The sequence below is a fragment of the Notamacropus eugenii genome, chromosome 5 (assembly GCF_028372415.1).
Source record: "Notamacropus eugenii isolate mMacEug1 chromosome 5, mMacEug1.pri_v2, whole genome shotgun sequence".
Lineage (NCBI taxonomy): Eukaryota > Metazoa > Chordata > Mammalia > Diprotodontia > Macropodidae > Notamacropus > Notamacropus eugenii.
The window spans coordinates 222,591,965-222,612,032 of record NC_092876.1 but is presented as its reverse complement, the minus strand read 5'-3'; the positions used below and the strand labels follow the sequence as shown (position 1 = coordinate 222,612,032).

At 34.9% G+C, this 20,068-nt stretch overlaps 1 protein-coding gene across 1 annotated transcript in view; it reads left to right on the top strand.

Annotated features, from left to right (window-relative positions):
- Positions 1 to 644: 644 nt before the first annotated feature.
- Positions 645 to 20,068, top strand: part of KCNH7 (potassium voltage-gated channel subfamily H member 7) — a 632,488-nt gene continuing 613,064 nt past the window's right edge. The window contains exons 1-2 of the mRNA XM_072612165.1: positions 645 to 1,003; positions 2,615 to 2,845. Of these exons, the coding sequence (XP_072468266.1) occupies positions 928 to 1,003; positions 2,615 to 2,845 (307 nt within the window). The 5' untranslated portion in view covers positions 645 to 927. The remainder of the gene's footprint in view (positions 1,004 to 2,614; positions 2,846 to 20,068) is intronic.

Here is a 20,068-nt window from a genome sequence, read left to right as displayed (position 1 = left end):
TGACAATACATACGCCAGAGCGCTTTACCACCCCACCCCCAACAACGCCCGTCTCTGCTCCCCAGGAATCCCTGCCATTCTCCGAGGTTAAGCATTCCTTGCTAAAGGATTAATCCCGAAACCCATCCCTTAAGTACCACCAGAGGCAAGGGATGTTCCTCCCTGGTTACTTTGCCATCTCTTTATCTCTTCTTTGAAGCTGTGAGTGCTTTCAGCTGCCACTGCCTGAGGAGCTAGGAGATGGGGCATCTAGCAAGTGACTGGGGGACCGGGGAGCTCACCTTCCTAATGTAGGTGTTTGTCACCGAGTTAGGAAGGTGTCTTGGCTCGCTTCCCCTAAAGCACGCTTGAGTAATCGGAGCTGTATGGTGGTGAAGCCCAGGATAAAGGCAGTGTGTCTGCACGAGTGTGAATGTGTGTGTATGGGGGTGGGACGTCAACCTCGCTGACTCCCCTCCGTTTTTGCTCTTCCCCTTTATCAGAAACAGGCTGAAGTCGCCTATCATCGCCACGGCTCGGGGAAACCGCCAGGTTAAGTCCATTTGCTCTGGGATATTGGCGGTGTTTGGTAGTAAAGAAACAGATCGATTGCACTTGTGACTCCCTCCCTCCCCCCAGCCACCCCGTGGCTTCCCCCCTCCCCCGCCTCCTGTCCTCCTTCCTTCTCCCCCACTCCCTCCCCCCAACCATCTCACCAAACGACAGTCCGGTGCGAGGTCCCCCTCAGGAAGGTGTGGGGAATGGATTTTGCTCCAGTGGGAAAAGCGTGTGTCTAGAAGTGGTGCTAATGGGAAGAGATTTCTGTGTTTCAAAAGAGGATGATTTGTCACAAAGAGAAGCTCGCTCAGTGGTCTGGGCTGTAGCCGTGTAGATCACTGGAGAACTCTTGTGTTCAGGGAGAGAACTGATCCGAAGATCTGTGTAAACATGCCTGTTCGCAGAGGTCATGTGGCACCACAGAATACATTTTTGGGGACCATCATACGGAAATTTGAAGGGCAAAGTAAGTTCATTTGTTTCTCTTCTCTCTCCCTCTCTTTCTGTTTTGATACAAGTACTTTGTTTTAGCTGCCTTGCAAGATCTGTAAAGAACAACTCCGGGTTGTTTCAAGTTAAAATTGTGAAATCAAACCGAAAGCTTTGGGTGACGGAGAGGATACCCTTCTTGAAATTAATTTTGATTTACATGTTAGATTATTGTCTCCATTATAAGAGGCAATTTGATCCCTCCTCTCCCACTGCCCCATTCTCTGCCTGCTACTTCATGTCCTAGTAGTTCACTATCTTAAAGGGAAAGTGTCTATATAATACGGTTTTATTATTGTTTTTGAGATTGTTTTATTTTAGAGACTTGTACAAAATCAAGAATGGAGCAATATGCTATGATTAAGTGAAATGATCTGAATAAGATTAACTAGAAAAAGTATTTAAACTTGAATACATTTCAGGGCTGGAATCTTTTCTTCTTAGTTTTCATATAGCTAAACTTTGCATTAAATCAATGCAAATATGGTCCTAGCAGGATATTCTGCAGTCAGTTTTCTGATCTATGATGCATTTTAAGGCAGACTATTGACTATCTGAAAGATTTCAGCTTAATATCTAAATTTGTCCTTTCATTTCTCTTTTTACTAAAAAATCAAATGTATTAGGTAAAACCCACAACCACAGGAGATGTAATGGTCTTGTATGGGATTACTATTGTGGGCGGTATTCACATTGTTACACAGTTGCATTAATTTCAAAGCCTACACTTGCTAACTTATATTTGACACTTTTTAAAAACCACCATTTTAAGCATCCATTTGAGATTATGCATTTTGGAGTTATTTGATAATTACATCTAAAAACTTGGTATTCTGTAAAGTTATGTAAGGAGGAAACTTGCACACTGTATGAGATTGCTGCTGTGCATTTTGCCCAGGGATAAGGAATCTTCTGTGATTTTTTAAAAATGATATGTGGACATTATCATTCTTAACTTTACATGAAAATCCAACATGGAGCAAAATAAAAAAGTAACATGTGAAGTTGTGATGTTTCTTGTCCACGTATTTTTAAAAGGTGAAAATTTATATTACTAAATGCTAGGAAAGTGATAATTTTATCACTGATGCACATTTTTATTATTATTTTTCCTTAAAAAGGGATTGAAGTTGTATGTGATGACTCCAGGCAGAAAACTAAAGAAAAATAGATACTATGTGAAAGTTGAGCAGGTTACCTAAGCATCAAGGTGTGAAAGAGAGCTATAAGATGTTTCACTGTTTGGATTTTGAACATATTTACCTTGAAATTAAATAGCATCCTCAAAATATAGAACCAGCTGCTCCTTCCATGGGAGCCTTTAGGCTCCTAAGAGTTACGGGAGGTGAGAACTAGCCAACTAGCCACTAGATTAAATATTCTCATATAATTTGATGGAATGATTTTTCATTACTTTCTTTAAGTGACCCAACAATGTTGCTTTCAAGTTTAAAGTTTTTTTTTTTTAAATCTAGATTAGTTTCAGTACAAAATATTATTTGCATTTCTGCAGTCCTATTATGCAACAAATTGTTCCTGTGTTCATGGGAGTTTTATGGAAATGTGCATCACTGTCTTTCTCTTACAGATAAAAAATTCATCATTGCAAATGCCAGAGTGCAGAACTGTGCTATCATATACTGCAATGATGGGTTCTGTGAGATGACTGGGTTCTCCAGGCCAGATGTCATGCAGAAGCCATGCACCTGTGATTTCCTTCATGGACCAGAGACCAAGAGGCATGATATTGCCCAAATTGCCCAGGCATTGCTTGGGTCAGAGGAAAGGAAAGTGGAGGTCACCTACTATCATAAAAATGGTAAAGTCTCTTTATTGAGGATCCCTTAAATTTGATTGTTTGTGTCCATTGAAATGGTTTGTTATGTGCATATGTGGAAAAAAAAACAGTATTCAAATTCCAACTGGATAAGTATAGGCAGACACTTTGACTGCAACAAGACTGCTCCATCTTGTGTATGATATTTAGACTTTGGACTCTACCTTACTGAATTCAAGTCATATAAGGTACCCCATCTCATGGGGCAATCTACTGCATCTAAACATTTTAATAAGTAGAGTTGCTTAATGATCCAGTGAGGAATTGTTTTTCTCTCTGCTTACTGTATTTTGTTTTTAGGAATCAAAGACTATCAATCATTTTGTAAGTACCATAGTACTTACATATCAAGAAAATAATTCAAAACTAAATCTTTCCTGGAAACTATGTTTCTGAACCATAAACTATTTATAGCTAGCTATAGGAGTTTCTTACATTACTCAGCTGTATTTATTAGTAGGTAGGTATTTCTTGTTATCTTTGTTTCTTGATATCCAACATTGAGTAGTATATAAATAGGGTGTGCTAAAACCTGCCCAGTCAGGCTATGTACAGTCTATGTGCAGAATAGGCTTTTCATTTCTTGAAGTTTTGTTTTTAAATTAGAATTAGAAACATGGCACCATGGAAGTTATTTTTTATACCTCACAACTACTGAAAATTTAAGGGACTTTCAAAATGTAAGGTCATAGGTTAAATTCAAGGGCATACATTTTCCAATCCTTGCTAGTGAGTCAACTGATATGTATGCATATATATTTTTTCCTTGATGAGTAGATATTTAATAGGACATGTGTGTGTTTATAAATACAAGTATGGGTATACACATGCACATGTAGGTATTCAGATATAGTCAAGTCACATAATATATTTTCAAACCATATACATTTCAAACCATATACAAACCATATACAGTATGACAACAGTAAAGGTATTAAAATTAAGAAACTTATACATATTATATAAGCTAATAGTGGTTAGAATTGTTGACTAATGAATATTCACATAACTTAATGATGACTCCATCCATAGAAGTCATTAGGATAGTGCTGTCTGTTAAGATTATTAACAAATTGGTAAACAAGAAGTTTTAAAGATGTTTGCTGTGCTATAAAGCCTTCTATCATGCTATGTGACTCATTGCTTGGTAAAATCAAAAAAGAAGAAGTTTTAAATCTTCCCACTAACTTCTTGAAATGTGAAAACTGAATGGTGTAAAACTGTCATCAGATCTTCACTGATTTATGCTTTGACAACATGTCAATCCATATCCAACATTCACACAGTATCCTTGAAAATAGCCAGTGAAGCAAAACAGTTTTGGCCAACAGTCAGTCTCTTTGTTGTATGATAGTATCATTTTGATTCAGGGTCATAAAGACCGCAAAGTTTTTATAAAAAACTGATATTTTAACTTTTTAATCAGTTGTTGCTGGCATCATGGAAATGGTGCTGTCTTGCAAATATTAGTTGATAGACTATTGTCCCACCTACACAGGACCAGAACACCTGGGGAGAAAAGTGAGAAATTCAGTCAATAACCCAAATGGTCTGTCTACATGTCATTTGGATATTTAAAAGTATCTGGATTCTTGGCTGGGGGCATTTTCTCCCCCACCCCCTTCCCACTGCTTTCTTCCTGAATGTTTGGCTTCATGTAGACACAGGCCCTATTTCAATTATTGCTGTAAAAGTTGATGTCAGTTTAGTCATACAGTAGTTATTCTCATTTAATTGTTGATTTTTTTTTCCTTTCACCTATTGAATTCAAGTAGGAAATTCATCTGGAATTTCAGATCCCACTAGATAGTGTCTATCTTTTAATTGTCTGCATTTTCCCATTTTAGTTGTAATATACTTCAGGCAAGAATACACACATTATAGATAGGGAAGGGGGTGTAACTACATTCTGTAATGTAGAATTGTTCCTTCAGTAAAAAAGCACCCAAATAAGATATTTTAAATGTAGCCACAAAGGTCATTATTAAAATGCCTGCAGTGGGAATGTGGCTAATGTGGATGCATCCATGTGGGTGCTTTATTTAACTATGTGTATTTAACCTAGTGCATGCATGCCTGTGTGTGTGTGTGTGTGTGTGTGTGTGTGTGTGTGTGTGTGTGTGTGTTAAAATTCTGGAGTCCTTAGAGCCCTTATTTCATAATATGTGCACATGAGTAGCTGTATAGAATGGCAATTCCATTTCTCATAGTTTGTTTTTTTGTTTTTTCTGTTTTAACTCAGTTGTCAGAACTTAAGAAGCTTTATGTTTAAGGAGAGATTCTTACTATTTTGACTTTGTTGACAAGGTGGAGAGGAAAACAAATCTTTTAAATTTTCCCTGAGGAATAAAAGTCCTTTCAATTATATAGCTTGAATGCACAAGGATAACCACTTATTTCCATGTTGAACTATGGTGAAGACGCCAATAGAATGAAATGATGTTCATGTGGCTTGATGTCTATGGCTTGAATGCAATAATCTCATGTTTTGGTTACTAGTTAAGAAACTCTGGGTAGGTTCTTCAAAAGAAATACATTTTATTCCCATGATTCCCACAAAAATCAATGAGTGCTCAGGAGCTCAATGCTTTTGAAAATGCTTTGAAACTCTTTCCCCTTGTAGATCTGCTAGCACATCATGGTTAATTCCTGACATTTTAACATTTGACAGTAGTGCAAAAAGAACACAATTTTGTTTTCCTAACAATTCCTTAATTCTCTATTACTGAGGCTATTTCCTTTAGTATATTCAATCTATGTTTCCATAATTTATTCTCCATTTGTTACTCCCCAGTCATTTTTAGCTAAAAGCTAGCAACGTCTTAAGAATAGGAATTGTAAGGCTAAGAAACCAAATGAACAAATCACACAAAGAAAAAAAAAGGTGTTACTGTTATGTTCAGTAAGACTAGAGGAGCAAAAATTGTGGCAAAGATTGTGCATATGAGCAATTATTTCTAAGAACTTGTTTCCAAAGGTGTCCAGTCATTAAAACTTATTCATATGTATATATATATATATACATATACATATATATATACATATATATGTAAGTTCATGTTTATACCCCAAACTGCATGCTTCTCTATTAACATTAACCAAGAAAAAAAACAAATCCAAACCAAATCTCTCTTCATATGAATTTACTACCTACACTTGGAGGTGTTTATCGGAGTATCAATTCGTTTTGTTTTTTTAAATCAAATTATTTTCAGTAAGAATATATGACAGCGCTTCCTTTGAGGATTTCATTTCACAGTTTAAGTCATTATTCCATAAATCATTCTCGACAGCTGTGAAATATTGCTAGGGGTGATGAAGCTGTAAATCTTTTGACATAAAAATTATAATTATGCTGAAAATCAGGGTGGATTTATATATTAATAGCATAATGCTGTGTGGTCAGTAGGAAAAGAACCCAAACTCTTTGCCATTTGGAGAACAGCAAATAGTTCCACTACTGACTGCCTAGTGGAGATTATGATGCTGGTATTGGTGATTATAGTAATAATAAGTCAATTAGAATGAGTTGTTTATGGTGATTATTTTTTTGTATTAGTAAGAACCTCCAAATCTGGCACTTAGTTGATATGAATTTTGTCATGTGGTAAACCTATCAGTAAAGTAAATTTGGATTTTCAGATGTCATAGAGTCCAATGCAGCAAATGCAGCTTAGGTCTCTTAGAATTTCAATGTACATGTTTTTTCCACTCAGTGATGGATATGAAAATAGAAGGAAATGTCGATTAAATCATTGCTAATGTGAATAGGAACAAAAAGTGCTGAACTCTTTCAGATATATTCAGATGTACAGATTTGAATAAACTTAAAATTCATAGCCAATAGTAAATCCTTGGATGTTCAAAATAAATTTTCTCTTAAAAAAAATAACAGCCATACCATTTGGAAAGCAGACTTTAGTAAAGGGAATATTTTTAAAAAGTCAGTGACATAGTGCTTTCAATGATAATGCAATGGGAAACTTGCTAACAAGCCAGAACTAGAAGAATCTGATTTCCCTTTCATTAATTTAGAGTTGAAACATTCAAGAGGATAAAGGGCTTGGAGTGAAAGGACCTCTTGCCCTTGCAGTGAGTATACTAGTAAACTTAGAAGAGATAGCTAATTCCTAAAGATGACTTTCTGATGAGCTTTGCACATTTTGACAGTATATTAAGGGTGAAAGAGAAGAGGAAGGAGAACAAACATTTATTAAATATCGACTATGTGGCAGGCACTGTGCTAAGTGATTTACAAATATTATTTCATTTGATTGAAAATAACATGTAAAGTCATCCCAGCCCACTGAAGTTTTTGTTTCAAAATATTAAATCTACTACTTGAAGTGGTATCTAAATACCAAATGGCTGTGACCTAGGTAGGCTATGACGGCTTAGTTTAAAATGCCACGTATTTTTTCTGGATAGAGACCAAAACAAACTAAAAAATATTTACCAAGACCCTACTAGTTCAAGTAAGCAAACTTGGGCATATAGGACAGGGTATCAACAAAAGTACATGATATGGCTCCCACCCTGAAGGAACTTAAAGTCTACATAGTTGGTAGATATCTGCTGCACATGACAAATATTCCCCCATGTTCAAACTTTGGACATCCTTAAAACATTGTCAGGAAAGAATCATTGTCCTTTGAGAAAATAATTAAGATAAATTTGGGGTCCTAATTTTAGAACAAGTCTCACTCTGCTTCAGTCCCCTCCTCTTTGAAAAATATTTGGTCATTAACTTTGACTTTTCTTTTATTTAAAAAAAGTCCATCAAGTACTAAATGTTTTTGGCCATAAAAACTTGTGAAGACATCTGCTCAACCAACTGAGAAGTTGCTATCTGTACTGGTAAAATAAGTTCCCATACAAATAGAGAAATGTATGTATATCTATATATACACACATATAAATACACACATATGTGTATAAAGTTATAAAATATAACTTGTCACCAGAAGTTTTAGTGAAGTTTTAACATTTTCTTTATATAGCAATTATTAATATTTTAACATCAAACTATTAAAGGTTTAATATTAAGCTACTGAAGCTTAAAACCACCTAAGATTTTTGAAACACCCTAATTTAAAATGCATGTGTATTTGTACAATTATATATTATAGTACACATGCATTATGATTTTATAATATGTATGTGTCTATGTGTGTATTTTTGGTGGTTTTATAAAACATGTGATAGTAACTTTATCAAAGTTGTTTTATAAAATGCATAGCTCTCCATATTCCTGGATGTTAAATATGGTAGAGAAGGTACCAGTAATAATATTTCAATACAAATAATAGTATTGACTTCAGAATAAAAATGCCACAGGACAGAAATATTCTATCTAGCTGCTGTTTTTAACATGTATGTCCAGATTATTCATCTTATAGCTATGTCATGGCCAAGCCCTGCCCTTTATGTTATGGAGCGAGATTTAGAGATTTTTTTATATTGGATGTGCTTCCTAAATATGCTTCATGAAACAGAACTCTTTCAGATTCTATTGCTGTTATTCAAAGTTTTCAATTTAGCAATGGGCCAAATGGAGCCCAAAGAAGGATTCTTGGATGTAAATGAGCTCTTTTCATCATTCCTGCTCTACACCTGGAGTGGCCCTACTTCTTTTCTCCCCTGGTGCTGCTCAAAAGATATTGAACTTGACTATTATTTTGTGAGCTATTTTCTCACACAAGGGGTTTGAAAATAGGGTCACTTCAGACCTAGATGTAGGCTGAAATGGGTGGGTCCTATTTCCACTTGACCTCTGAGATCTTCTGATCTATAAATAGCACTGCATTAATAGCTGGCATACAGCCAGTGAAGAGATTCCCAGTGGAATTGAAGTGAAGGGTAGAAGTGACTGGAGGTGAGGCATAAGAAATGAAGAAGAGGAAGTGATGATGAAGTAGAAGACAAGGAGTAAGCAGAAAAGCACAGGAAAAATGGGGAAATGGGGGAACTATAATGAAAAATCTTCATGTAATCTATAGTTTTATATAGTTTAATGACACATTTATATTGTTCTATAATTCAACTCGGCAAACATTTATTACAGTGTTTTAATTTTTATTTTTATTTTATTATTTATTTTATTTTATTGTTTATTATTATTAAATTGTTTAAATTTAAGCAAAACATTGTGCTGGATGTTGGTGCTGCAAAGACAAAGAGGAAATAGTACCTGTCCTCAAGGTGCTTACATTTTGTACAATTATCAAAATCTTTTTAGCCAAATTATCCCATTTGATCCTCACAACAGACTTTGCTGTATTCCAGGTGAATTCGACTATAACATCTTTAAGGGTAGGAAACTTATTGTTTTATATCCCCACTCCTTACCTTTAATAAATGTCTGTTAAAATGACCTGAATCTCCATCTTAAAGGTGAAATAACATCCTTCTAGAGGTGAAATGACTAGAGAGCCTTTAAGTAACTTGTGTAAGAATTAGGACAAGAATTCCAGTCTTCTGACTTATAATCCAATGCTCTCCGCACAAAACCAAAATGCCATTCTGATAAAAAAACAACTTCTCCCTCAATTTCCAGTGGTAATACTTCTTTTTAAAAAATATAATAAAAGATTAACCCTTTATGTCTATGTAAAATATAAAGATTCTTTTTCATTATGAGATAAATCTTTCATTAAGATCCTATCTTGTTCAAGCAGTATCTCATGTAGAATTAGCAGTAGGTAATCTGTTGATTACATTAGAATCTGCATTAAGTTCAATAAACCATATTGCTGTATCACTTACATAATGTATTGTTCATCCTTTTTTTTTTTTTGTTTTCTGAAATGAAACATTATCCCTCTAGCAGTTTTCTATGGAGAGTCTTAGTTTCTATACAGGGGTTATCAAACTGTAGCCAGTAAGCCAAAACCAAACCCACATCCAGCTGCTCCATAGTTGTCAGACAATGGGCAAAGAATGATTTTTATACTTTTAGATAAATTATATTTGAATCATTTATATTTAAAATAAAATAAATTATAATTTAACATGTAAAAAACCATTGTTAGTTCATGAGACCATAAAAAAAAGAGGCAGTGAGCCATAGTTTGCCAGTCCCAGCTATAACAATACATTGTGGTCTCAGAATGCCTTTATGATGGAATAGTAGCAAAGCGGATAATAGTAGTTTCTCTTGAATCAAGTTTGATTTTACCATCCTGATTTGTCAATTGAACTGAATTAAACTGTGCTTACCCATAAGCACATCCAACAGATGTTAGTCATTGAAGTAAGAAAATCAGTCAGGCTAATAAGGAGTTGAGAAATTCTGATCATCCTACCTTATTTAATAAAACTTAAATTAACAACCTAAGACTAGTTGGTAACAATGAAATTTGGATATGAAAAAGTGACATTTATACTGGTAACTTTTATATATGAAGTCTACATGAAATAAAATGTAAACTCCAAGAGGACAGAAAGTATTTGTTTTAATTCTAATAAATGTTCATTAAATGTTTGTTGAATTTGATTGTCATGAGTCTTAAGTCATATAAATAACATATAAATAAATAAGCCTTTGCCCATGTTGCTTAAAATTTATCAGTAAAGATTTCATATTAAAAATTTAAAAACCAAGATGAATTGCTTCAACTGGCTATAGTAATGCTAACATGTAAGGTCTTGGAGCTAAGTTGTTGAATTTTGGGTACTTCGAAGAGTTTTTCATTATGTTCTGCTCTGATGTTCCTCAGCCAATTTCACTGTGATTTCTACGTATTTTTGCTTTAAAACCACTCTAATTTTTATTTCAAGTGGAGTTTTACAAGTTTAAATCAACCATTTTATTTGATCACATTAATCAATTAGTCTTTATCCACAAACTTACTCGCTTATTTCCTGCGTGAGGTAACTAAGATTTACTTTTTCATTGTTGATCTTGACAATGTTGCAGAAAATTAGCAATAACTTCTACAAAACAAATTTCTTTATAATAAAAATTTTAAAACCTTTGCAAACTTGCCCTAAAATCGCTTTTCATGACCATTGAATAAGCACATTCCCTCCCAAACTGTGATCAGGCCAAACTAGCTTTCTCTTTGGTCTTCACTTATAATTAAACATCTCCTGTCTCTATGACTCTGTATTAGCCAGTCCCATGATTACTAGGCATTCCCTCCTCACTTATACCTCATAAAAATTTCTCTCTTCCTTCAAGATGCAGCTTAAGCACCACTTTCCAGTTGAAGCCCTTTTTGATCCTTCCCACTCCATCAACAGCCATTGTCCTCCCTTTCTAAAATACTTTGTAGGTAACTGCTTAGTCTGTATTCTCTTTTTGTTTATTATTTATGGATTAGGGTTTGTTTCCTTCTATGTATTCATATTACTATTGCCTAGCATGGTATCTGAGATATAATATACTCTCCATAAATGTTTGTTATTAGCTCCATTTTACTGATGAGAACCTAAGACTCATAGAGATTGTGAGTTGTCCGCATATCCCAAAACCAGCAAAGATGAAAGCAGAGACTTAAACCCAGCTTATTTCATTCCAAGTATGTTGCTTAACTATACCATACATGTCAACTAGACTCAACCTCAGTGTTTTTTATACAATATAATTCAATATAATTGTATTATTATGCATTTATTGTTGTATCCAGGTGTAGTAGATTATGAATAATATTAATTTATAAAAGAGAATTGGTATCAAGAAAAAATGAATTTTCATCATTTTTGGTGTGACCCAATTAAATAAGATTATCCCATGAGCATTAAATAAATAAACTGGAAGGAAAAAAATAAACAGACACAATCTGTAAAAGATCTATCAAGATTCCTATAACAAACCCTTTCCTCCATTGATAACAGTGGAGCCACCACATTTGTGTGCTGCATCAAAGTCCATGGTGTTCTGCATGAGGAAGCGGAAATATCGCTAAGGAAATCAAAGTCAGGACAAACAGTAGGACAAGAACATATACATGTGGAGGAAAACAATCCTGGTGATGACACCATTTTGAAGGCATGGAGAAATCAGTTTTTAAGATGCCTGAAAGAAGAAAAAGATACCAAATAAATGATGAAAAATGGATGTCAGTAAGATGAAAGCACATGGGATGTCATAAAAACTACTGACCCAAATCTCTGCTTTCTCATGTCTACAAAATCTTAATGAAAATAATTCATCCATATAAGGATAGCAGCTTTACAAAATGTGAGAAGTGTACAGGCAGGCCTTCACTAACAATATTTTATAGCAGACCACTTCTTTAGATGTACAACTGAGTGAATGTGCCAGGAGTACAAGATTCCACTGTGTTTATAGTTGATTGAACAGTATTAAACATATGTTTTATTCAGTAGAACAAAATTTACCCTTAAAGGGTATTTCCAAGCATAAATCAAGATCATCCAATACTCTTATACCGATGGAATAACAGAAGTGACTTTGGTAATTCTATCAAATGAGGCTTAATGTGGGGAGATAATATACCCACCAAATGCATCTTCCTTGTCATAGGTGTTAAGCAGGCACTACAAATGAAATGGGGATTCCCTATATGCTCTTGTTTATGAATGACATCATGTTGATTATATTAAGTACTGGAACACTACAGAACCCCTAAATGAGATCCACAGTTGTTTAGAAGAGATCAGCCTTACAATCTACAAAGGAAGAAAATAAGTGAAAAAGTCATGCCTACTGGAACAGTTTCTGGTATTCAGTTGTCTAGGCAGTCCATTGATTTGGTCCATCAATGCTTATGTTCTCAGATATTGCAGATAATCAGTATAAACCAGACCCAAAATTGAATAGTAGTATGATGGTTGGCTGGATTACATTTGAAAAATTGTGCAGCACTTTCAATGACCCCAAGTTTCTCTGTGAAGCAAACAAAATATGTGTGTATACACATACACATACATATATAAACACATATGCATGTGTATCCAAGAATACCCCAAATGAGTGTCCTGAAGAGTCAGACAGAACTAAAAGTCGCTCAAAAGCAAATATATACGCATATGTGTTTATGGATAACCCATGGATGTGTGGGTATGTATTCCCACACAACACAAACATATATACATATGTGTGTTGAGTGTATATGAATTTATACACAGTATTCTTTCACTTCTGTTTTTTATCTATGAACCCTAGATTAATACACTTTCTGAAAAATCAGATTTATAGGCATCCAATGTGCAGTGGAGATATATACATGTATATACATATATATGTATATATATATATAGTGAGCATGAGTAATCTACAGCATATTACTAATGATGAAATTTATGAAAAAGCAGTAAAGACTATTTTGACTTTCTTTGTATCCTCTGCACTTGTCACAGCGTTTGGTGCATGGCAAGCACTTGTTAAATGCTTTTTTGACTGTCTGAGTGACTGAAGAAGGAGGTGTGTTGGTCATATAGTGGGAGGTAGGTATATAATAATAGATAGCTCACATGCTACACTTATATGAATACAATGTTGAACTAAGAGAGGAAAGACACACAGCACATCATGTTTATCCACTGAGTAATATTTATGGATGACACAGACAATCGTGCACAGGGTAAACTATGGAATACATTATGATCTGTACTATTAGGGGAAATGCCCACATTGATGAACTCACAGATCCTTTGAAGGATATGCATATTCAGAGTAAATTTGACTAGCCTTATCTTGATAAAGGAAATTCCACAGATAACCCTCAAATCAATTTTACTCTTTACTTTCAAATTCCTGAATCTTTCACTTTTTTCTTTTCTTTCTTTTTTTTACAAATTTTCTTCAAGTAACCTGCAAGATAATTTTTTAATCTATTGATTTCTTATATCTCTGTTGGAAATGTTAATGAGTGCTGAAATGGGCAAAAAACATGTAGAATAAAGGAAAACAAAGAGCTTGAAGAATCCTCTTTGGTGTATGATCAGTCTCTGAGTAATCAGGAGTTGGCTATAGAATATTCCCTTAGCATTCTCAAAAGTAGAGAAATCTTCAAATAGATTGCAAGGTAAAAAAAAAAAGTATAAGGGTGGAAATAGACATATCTCTTCACTTTCTATTTCTATTCCCCCCCCCCCAAAAAAAAGTTAAATTAGATGGTTCAGTTGAACTGGGTTGAACTGAGGAAGCATAATGAGGAAGACAACTGAAAATAGTGAGACTGAGCATCATATTTCTTGTGTAAATCTAATGTCTTACCTAGGGCATTTTCAATTTTCAGCTTGTGTGCCAAAGAGATAGTCCATTTTCAGAGTCACACTGACTACGCCCAACTATGTTCTAGATTATACGTTCCTAGATTAAGAGCAAGAAGGAACATTAGAGGTTACCTGATAAATCCCCCTTTTTATAGATCAGGAACCAAGGTTCAGAAAGGGGAAGAGATTTGCTGAAGGACTCATAAATAATAACTGATAGAGCCAAGATTTGAATAGCAGATTTTCTAACTTCAAATTCAGCACTCTTGTCCCTGTACCAACTGCTCCCTGTTTCTACTTTAGTAAGACTTGATAAATTGTCAGATTTTGTCATTAGTGCTGGACCTAATTGCTTCTTTCTTTCTCCTTCCTCCACGTGTCAATATCCTCAATCTATCTCTCAGGTTGTCCAAGGGTTCTTCCCCTAGCCTAGGCTTCCATCAAGTAACTGATACCCTGAAGTTATTGTGTCACCTCCATTCCTTAATCAAATACCAATTGTGAAGGTTACTGATATGATTCTGAGACTCATGAAATTTACAGATAAATGTGAAAAAGGCTTAACCTTTGTAAAGTTTATTTAATTTTTTAACCCAAATGCATCTTTTGGTTTACAAAAAGTGGCAAATACACTTGCATTTGAGAGGTGACGAAATGTTGTGAAAGCATGTTTTCTGTTCTGATGGCTTTAGGTTATGCTTGTGATTCATATGTCTGTGTGACTATGTGAAAGTCATTTAACCTCTCAGTGCCCCCAAAGAGCTCTCAATAGCATAAAAATTGCAGGCTACTTGCAGATCTACTTTGGCAAAGGAAGTTTCTTCATTAGGAGTGTTTCTCTCTCTCTCTCTCTCCCTCTCTCCCTCTCTCTCTCTCTTTCTAATTCCCTCTCTCTCCCTCCCCCCCCACTCCCATTTCTCCTCTCCCCCCTTCCTACCCATCCCCCACATGTCCTTCTTAGATTCTTTGCCTATACTTTAACTAGTCTTTCAGGAAACAAAATACACACCATCAACCCATCAGTACTGTTTAGTTACATGGTCTTTGAATTAGAATAAGAACTCTAGCCCAAATATTCCAAATTGGGAGGCTCAATTTTTTCATCTGTAAAGTGAGAATTAGTAATATTTATACTACCTACTTCATTATAGTTCTTGTTAGAAATACATTTTATAAAAATATGAAATGTACTATAAATGTTATTCTTATAAAGTGTTATTCTTATTGCCAACAAGGGAAAATGTCAGCAATATTGAGCAAAGTCTATTAACTTTTAGACTTGTCCAGCCTTTCTGAAAACCCTCAATATACAAAGAAACAGAATCAGATACTTCTTGCTAGTCCCTTGAAATGCCTAAATAGTCTTGCTGTATCTGGCTACCTTATTCTTACACTGGAACCTGACCCATATGAAAGGCTGTTATACCAATCTGGATTCAATTTTTGTCTCAGAGCTATAGCTACCTCCTGCCACTGTCTACCACCACCAGAACATCCATTTGGGCCCAAGAAAACCCTTCCAAAAATCCCAACATGTTTAGAAAACATAGAAAGCACTTTGTTTTCACATGTACAGAACAGATTGCCTAGTTTTATTCTTTTGGAGAACTCTCACTCCAGGGAGGTTGCAGGCTTTCTGGACCTGGCCCATTTTGACCCTAGTCCAAAGCTGATCTTGGATGCTCTAGAGGCACCCAATTTGGCTGACTGAATACCCCACCTCCAAGTTGCTTTTTAGGCAAGCTGTTGCTAACAGGATTTCCTGTTAAATAGTCCACACTGGAAGAAACAAGGATAATTTTTTCAACATCTATTACCCATCTTTTCATAATGAGCAGAATTCCTTCAATTTTCACCCTTTTGTTCTGTTGAGAGTATGTCTGAGATCCTTAGGATGCTCAAGTGATTTCATACTGTCTATTTAAACTAAAGGACATACTTTATTTAGTAACCTGTATATTACATGTTTTAATTATTGTACCTCTGCCTACATAAAAAAGGAGAGATATACACAATAACAAAACATAATAAATAAATCCTTTTGGTAGGGCAATATATGTGCAGGGTAAAATGTATTTATACCCAGTATAAATGTATTTATACCCAGTAAATAATACCAAAAGATCTGAGATATTCTATTTGAAGATTGAGAAAAGGATGTAGGCAACACAAATTCAATACAGTATTATTTAGACCCAAACTTACCATAACATGATTCTATAAAATAACTGTAGGGAAAAATAATCTTCCTGCCATTCTTCTCACTTAAGTGGAGATGTGTGTGCCTCAGGTAATCTGATCTTTCTCTCTGTGACTCAATTTTCAATTTTTTCCTGTAGGTGTTCCTGGTAATGAATGTCACTTAACCAAAGTTCCACAGGATTTATGGTTTCCTAGGATTAGCTTCCAGACTTGAAAATCTAAACAAACTTTCCCTAACTGTGGACCACTTCAATTGTCTTGCTAGATTGTTGCATCCCAGATGAGAAGGGCTGATTTCTTCATGGTTCATATTTCTACTATGAGTGAATCCCTTCTTGAAATTTCATACCTATATACCTTCATTGTTTTGAATTTTTTCTCAGCAATAGAAGTGTCATGTAAATTACAGAACTTTTCATTTTATTTGGAAGAGAATAACAAACTCTTCAATGAAGATTCCCTGAGCTCTGATCTCCAACTTTACCGCTTTAAGGGATTTAAGGAATAAAGAGAGACTTTATTGATTAGCCCATATTCTTCGTGTATTTCTATTCTAAGCATATTATTGTATCTTTCCTGATTTCTTTATTCAGTAATATAAAATTAAAGACAGCATCTCAAATGGTTTTAGCTAAAATCTCAGAAATTAATCCTAAATATAAAAAGAACATTCAGTGTTCTATTTTCACAAGTCCTTTTTCATATGGCACGCAAAAATTATCCCTAAAGTCTCTTTTGTGTTTCATGAAAGCAAAATAAGGCTTATGGTTTGTAGCTGAATTTTTTTTAACATAAAGAATGAAAGTGAAATTGGATCATTTTACTCTTTTAGCTTCAGGATGACACACCTGTAATTACAAATAAAAACACAGAATGCCATAAATAGGTTCCTGACACCTAATTTTCATCTCAACTGAAATTATATGTGACTGTAAGAACTACATAGATTGTAGAAGATGGCCTGATCTCAAGATTTGGCTGCATAACAAAATAAGTCATCAGATGACACAGAGGCCACAAAAGATCAAGATTTGTTTGTCATGTTAAAGTAGGGACTATGACCTATTCAATGTCAACTCCTTCTGCTACATTCTCTCTCTGTGTTATGACCATCCTCCAAAGGGATGGAATAGAACCCTAGCCTAATCTTTGCAATGATAAAAATAAGATCTGAGATTTTTGTCCTTTTTAATTGTTCATTTATTCTTTTTTTTTTAATTATCAAGCATTTGGTTTTTGTTTTCTACTTCCCCCTTACAGAAAATAAAAATAAAATAACAACCCTTGTAACAAATAACTATTGACCACATCCAAAAATATTTCTCATGCTACATATTAGTCCATCACCTCTTTGTCAAGAGATAATCAGGCTTTATCATCATCAGTCCTCTGTCATTTTAATCTATTGTTAAAGTTTGATAATCCCTATTTTTAGTATTATATATGTGTGTTGTAAACAGGCAAACTCACCCAAAGATTGTAAGGGTATATCTTTCTGAGATGGGTTAAATGTAGTTCTTTCTGGAAGGGGATAATTAGATATGTTTTTGATCCAGTCCTGTCATTTGAGGATGCCGTTCTTTTTTTTTTAGAAAATACACCAAAATTTCTGTATCTATCTATCTATCTATCTATCTATCTCTCTATCTATCTATCTATCTATATATATGTGTGTGTGTATATATATATATATATATATATTCATCAGTATATAACATCCCTATGCTTAAGTAAAAATATATGATCATTATTTCTGGACTTAAGGAGGTGTATAGCTGACTTTGAGTTTGCGTTTACCTGACCCAGCTCTATTGGTCAAACACCTCTTCCTACACAGGCACTAGACCTCCAGTACCCCAGGTATCATACAGTGTTTCCTTAACCACATATATGTTCCCTGTTGAGATTTTAGAGCACACCACTTCTTTTGCCCTTCTGCTTGAAGGGCTTGTTTGATTTAAGGGCTTCCTCTAGTTCAGTTATTTGGAGGAAAGATGGATAATATCTTTTCAGTTGGTACCCTAGGAAGAGTGTGTGGGCAGAAGACATAAGGATGGTTGTAAGGCCTAGGGTTCCAAAATAACAGTGTGGGATTTAAAGGCATAAAGGAATGGACTAGCTTCTCAAGCAACAATAACAAAAATAGCTACAGTCTCCCTTTTCACTTAGAAAATGAGGAGCAACATTTTGAGGATAAATTTATACTTTTCGTACCTTTGACCCAGAATCAGGTTTATTTATAATAGATCTTTCTTTGGCCAAAGAGATCTTCTCAGGCCCTCAGAGGACTGGTGGCTTCTTGTTCTGTGATGCCGTTGCCAGTCAGACACATGGACAAATTTAATGTTGCTAACAATGAGTTTCCTGGCCAAAAGTAGAACCTAGAAGACAGAATAATCTTAGCAGTTCTAAGAAAACAAGGGTCATTATGAGCTGACAAAAGGATTTTCTGATGTCCTAGGGTTTTTATTTTGATTCAACTTCAGTATTGCTGGATGTTACCTGCACTCAAGAAGATTTATCTTAAGATAATACTATCTTTAATCTAGACAAACCATAATAGACCAAACTGGCAAAGCTTGTAAATCTAGCAGGCAACTATTATTTAAAAAAAAAAACATTTTTATCTTCCTTGACACTCTGCTACAGGATTATGTTTAAAATTTGCCTCTTCTGTGTTGTTGAATAGTATATGGAGAATGTCACTTGGGGAAATACCCAAAGCCATTGACTCTTATTGAAAACTCTTAAGCCCTATTTGGGGGGTGGGAAGTCTGTCTTTTTTTTTACAAATTAATTTACTTATTTTTAGTTTTCAACTAAAGTTTTCTCCACCTCCCTCCTCAAGACAGGATGCAGTCAGATAAAAGCTCCATATACATTTCACATTAGTCATGTTGTATAGAAGAATTAAAATGACTGGAAGGAACCATGAGAAGGGGGGGGGGGGGAAGAGCAAATAGTATGCTTTGGTCTGCATTCAGACTCCACATTTCTTTCTCTGGATGTGAATGGCATTTTCCATCATAAGTCTTTTGGACTTGTTTTAGGTCCTTGCATTGCTGAGAAGGGCTAAGTCTATCAAAAACAGTTCTCGCATACTGTGCACAATGTTCTCCTGTTTCTTGCTCCCTTTACTCAGCATCAGTTCATGTAAGTGTTTCCAGGTTTTTTCTGAAATCTGCATTTTCATCATTTCTTACAGCACAATAGTATTCCATTACATTCATATAACACAGCTTGTTCAGCCATTCCCCAACTGATGGGCATCCCCTCAATTTCTAGCTCTTGGCCACCACAAAAAGAGCTGCTATAAATATTTTGAACACGTGGGTCTTCTTCCCATTTTTATGATCTCTTTGGGCTATCACCTTAGAAGTGGTATTGCTGGGTCAAAGGGTATGCACATTTTTATAGTCCTTTGGGCATAGTTCCAAATTGCTCTCCACATAAAAACATAATGTTCTCTACAAGTGTGAGTACAACCATGTAGACCTTCTAAACAATAGTCAGTTTTTAAACATGAGCTACATACACTATTGGTGGCTGAAATGCATATTGTGTAAACAAAAACAACATTATGGAGTCTGGAGAAAGTGAGTCAGAATTGTTCTAAAAAGTGCAATGTGTCTCCTGACCTCTTAAAAATAAGACGACAAACTAATCAAACTATAAATATAATTTCTAAGGTTCTCAATAAATAGAATTAACCTTTTGCACTTTGTTTTCCACAATGAGTCATGAATACAGCACTGAATGAAAGGTAGAAAGATTGAGATCTTTGGTGAATGCCCACAATCATTTATAGGATATCTTGGA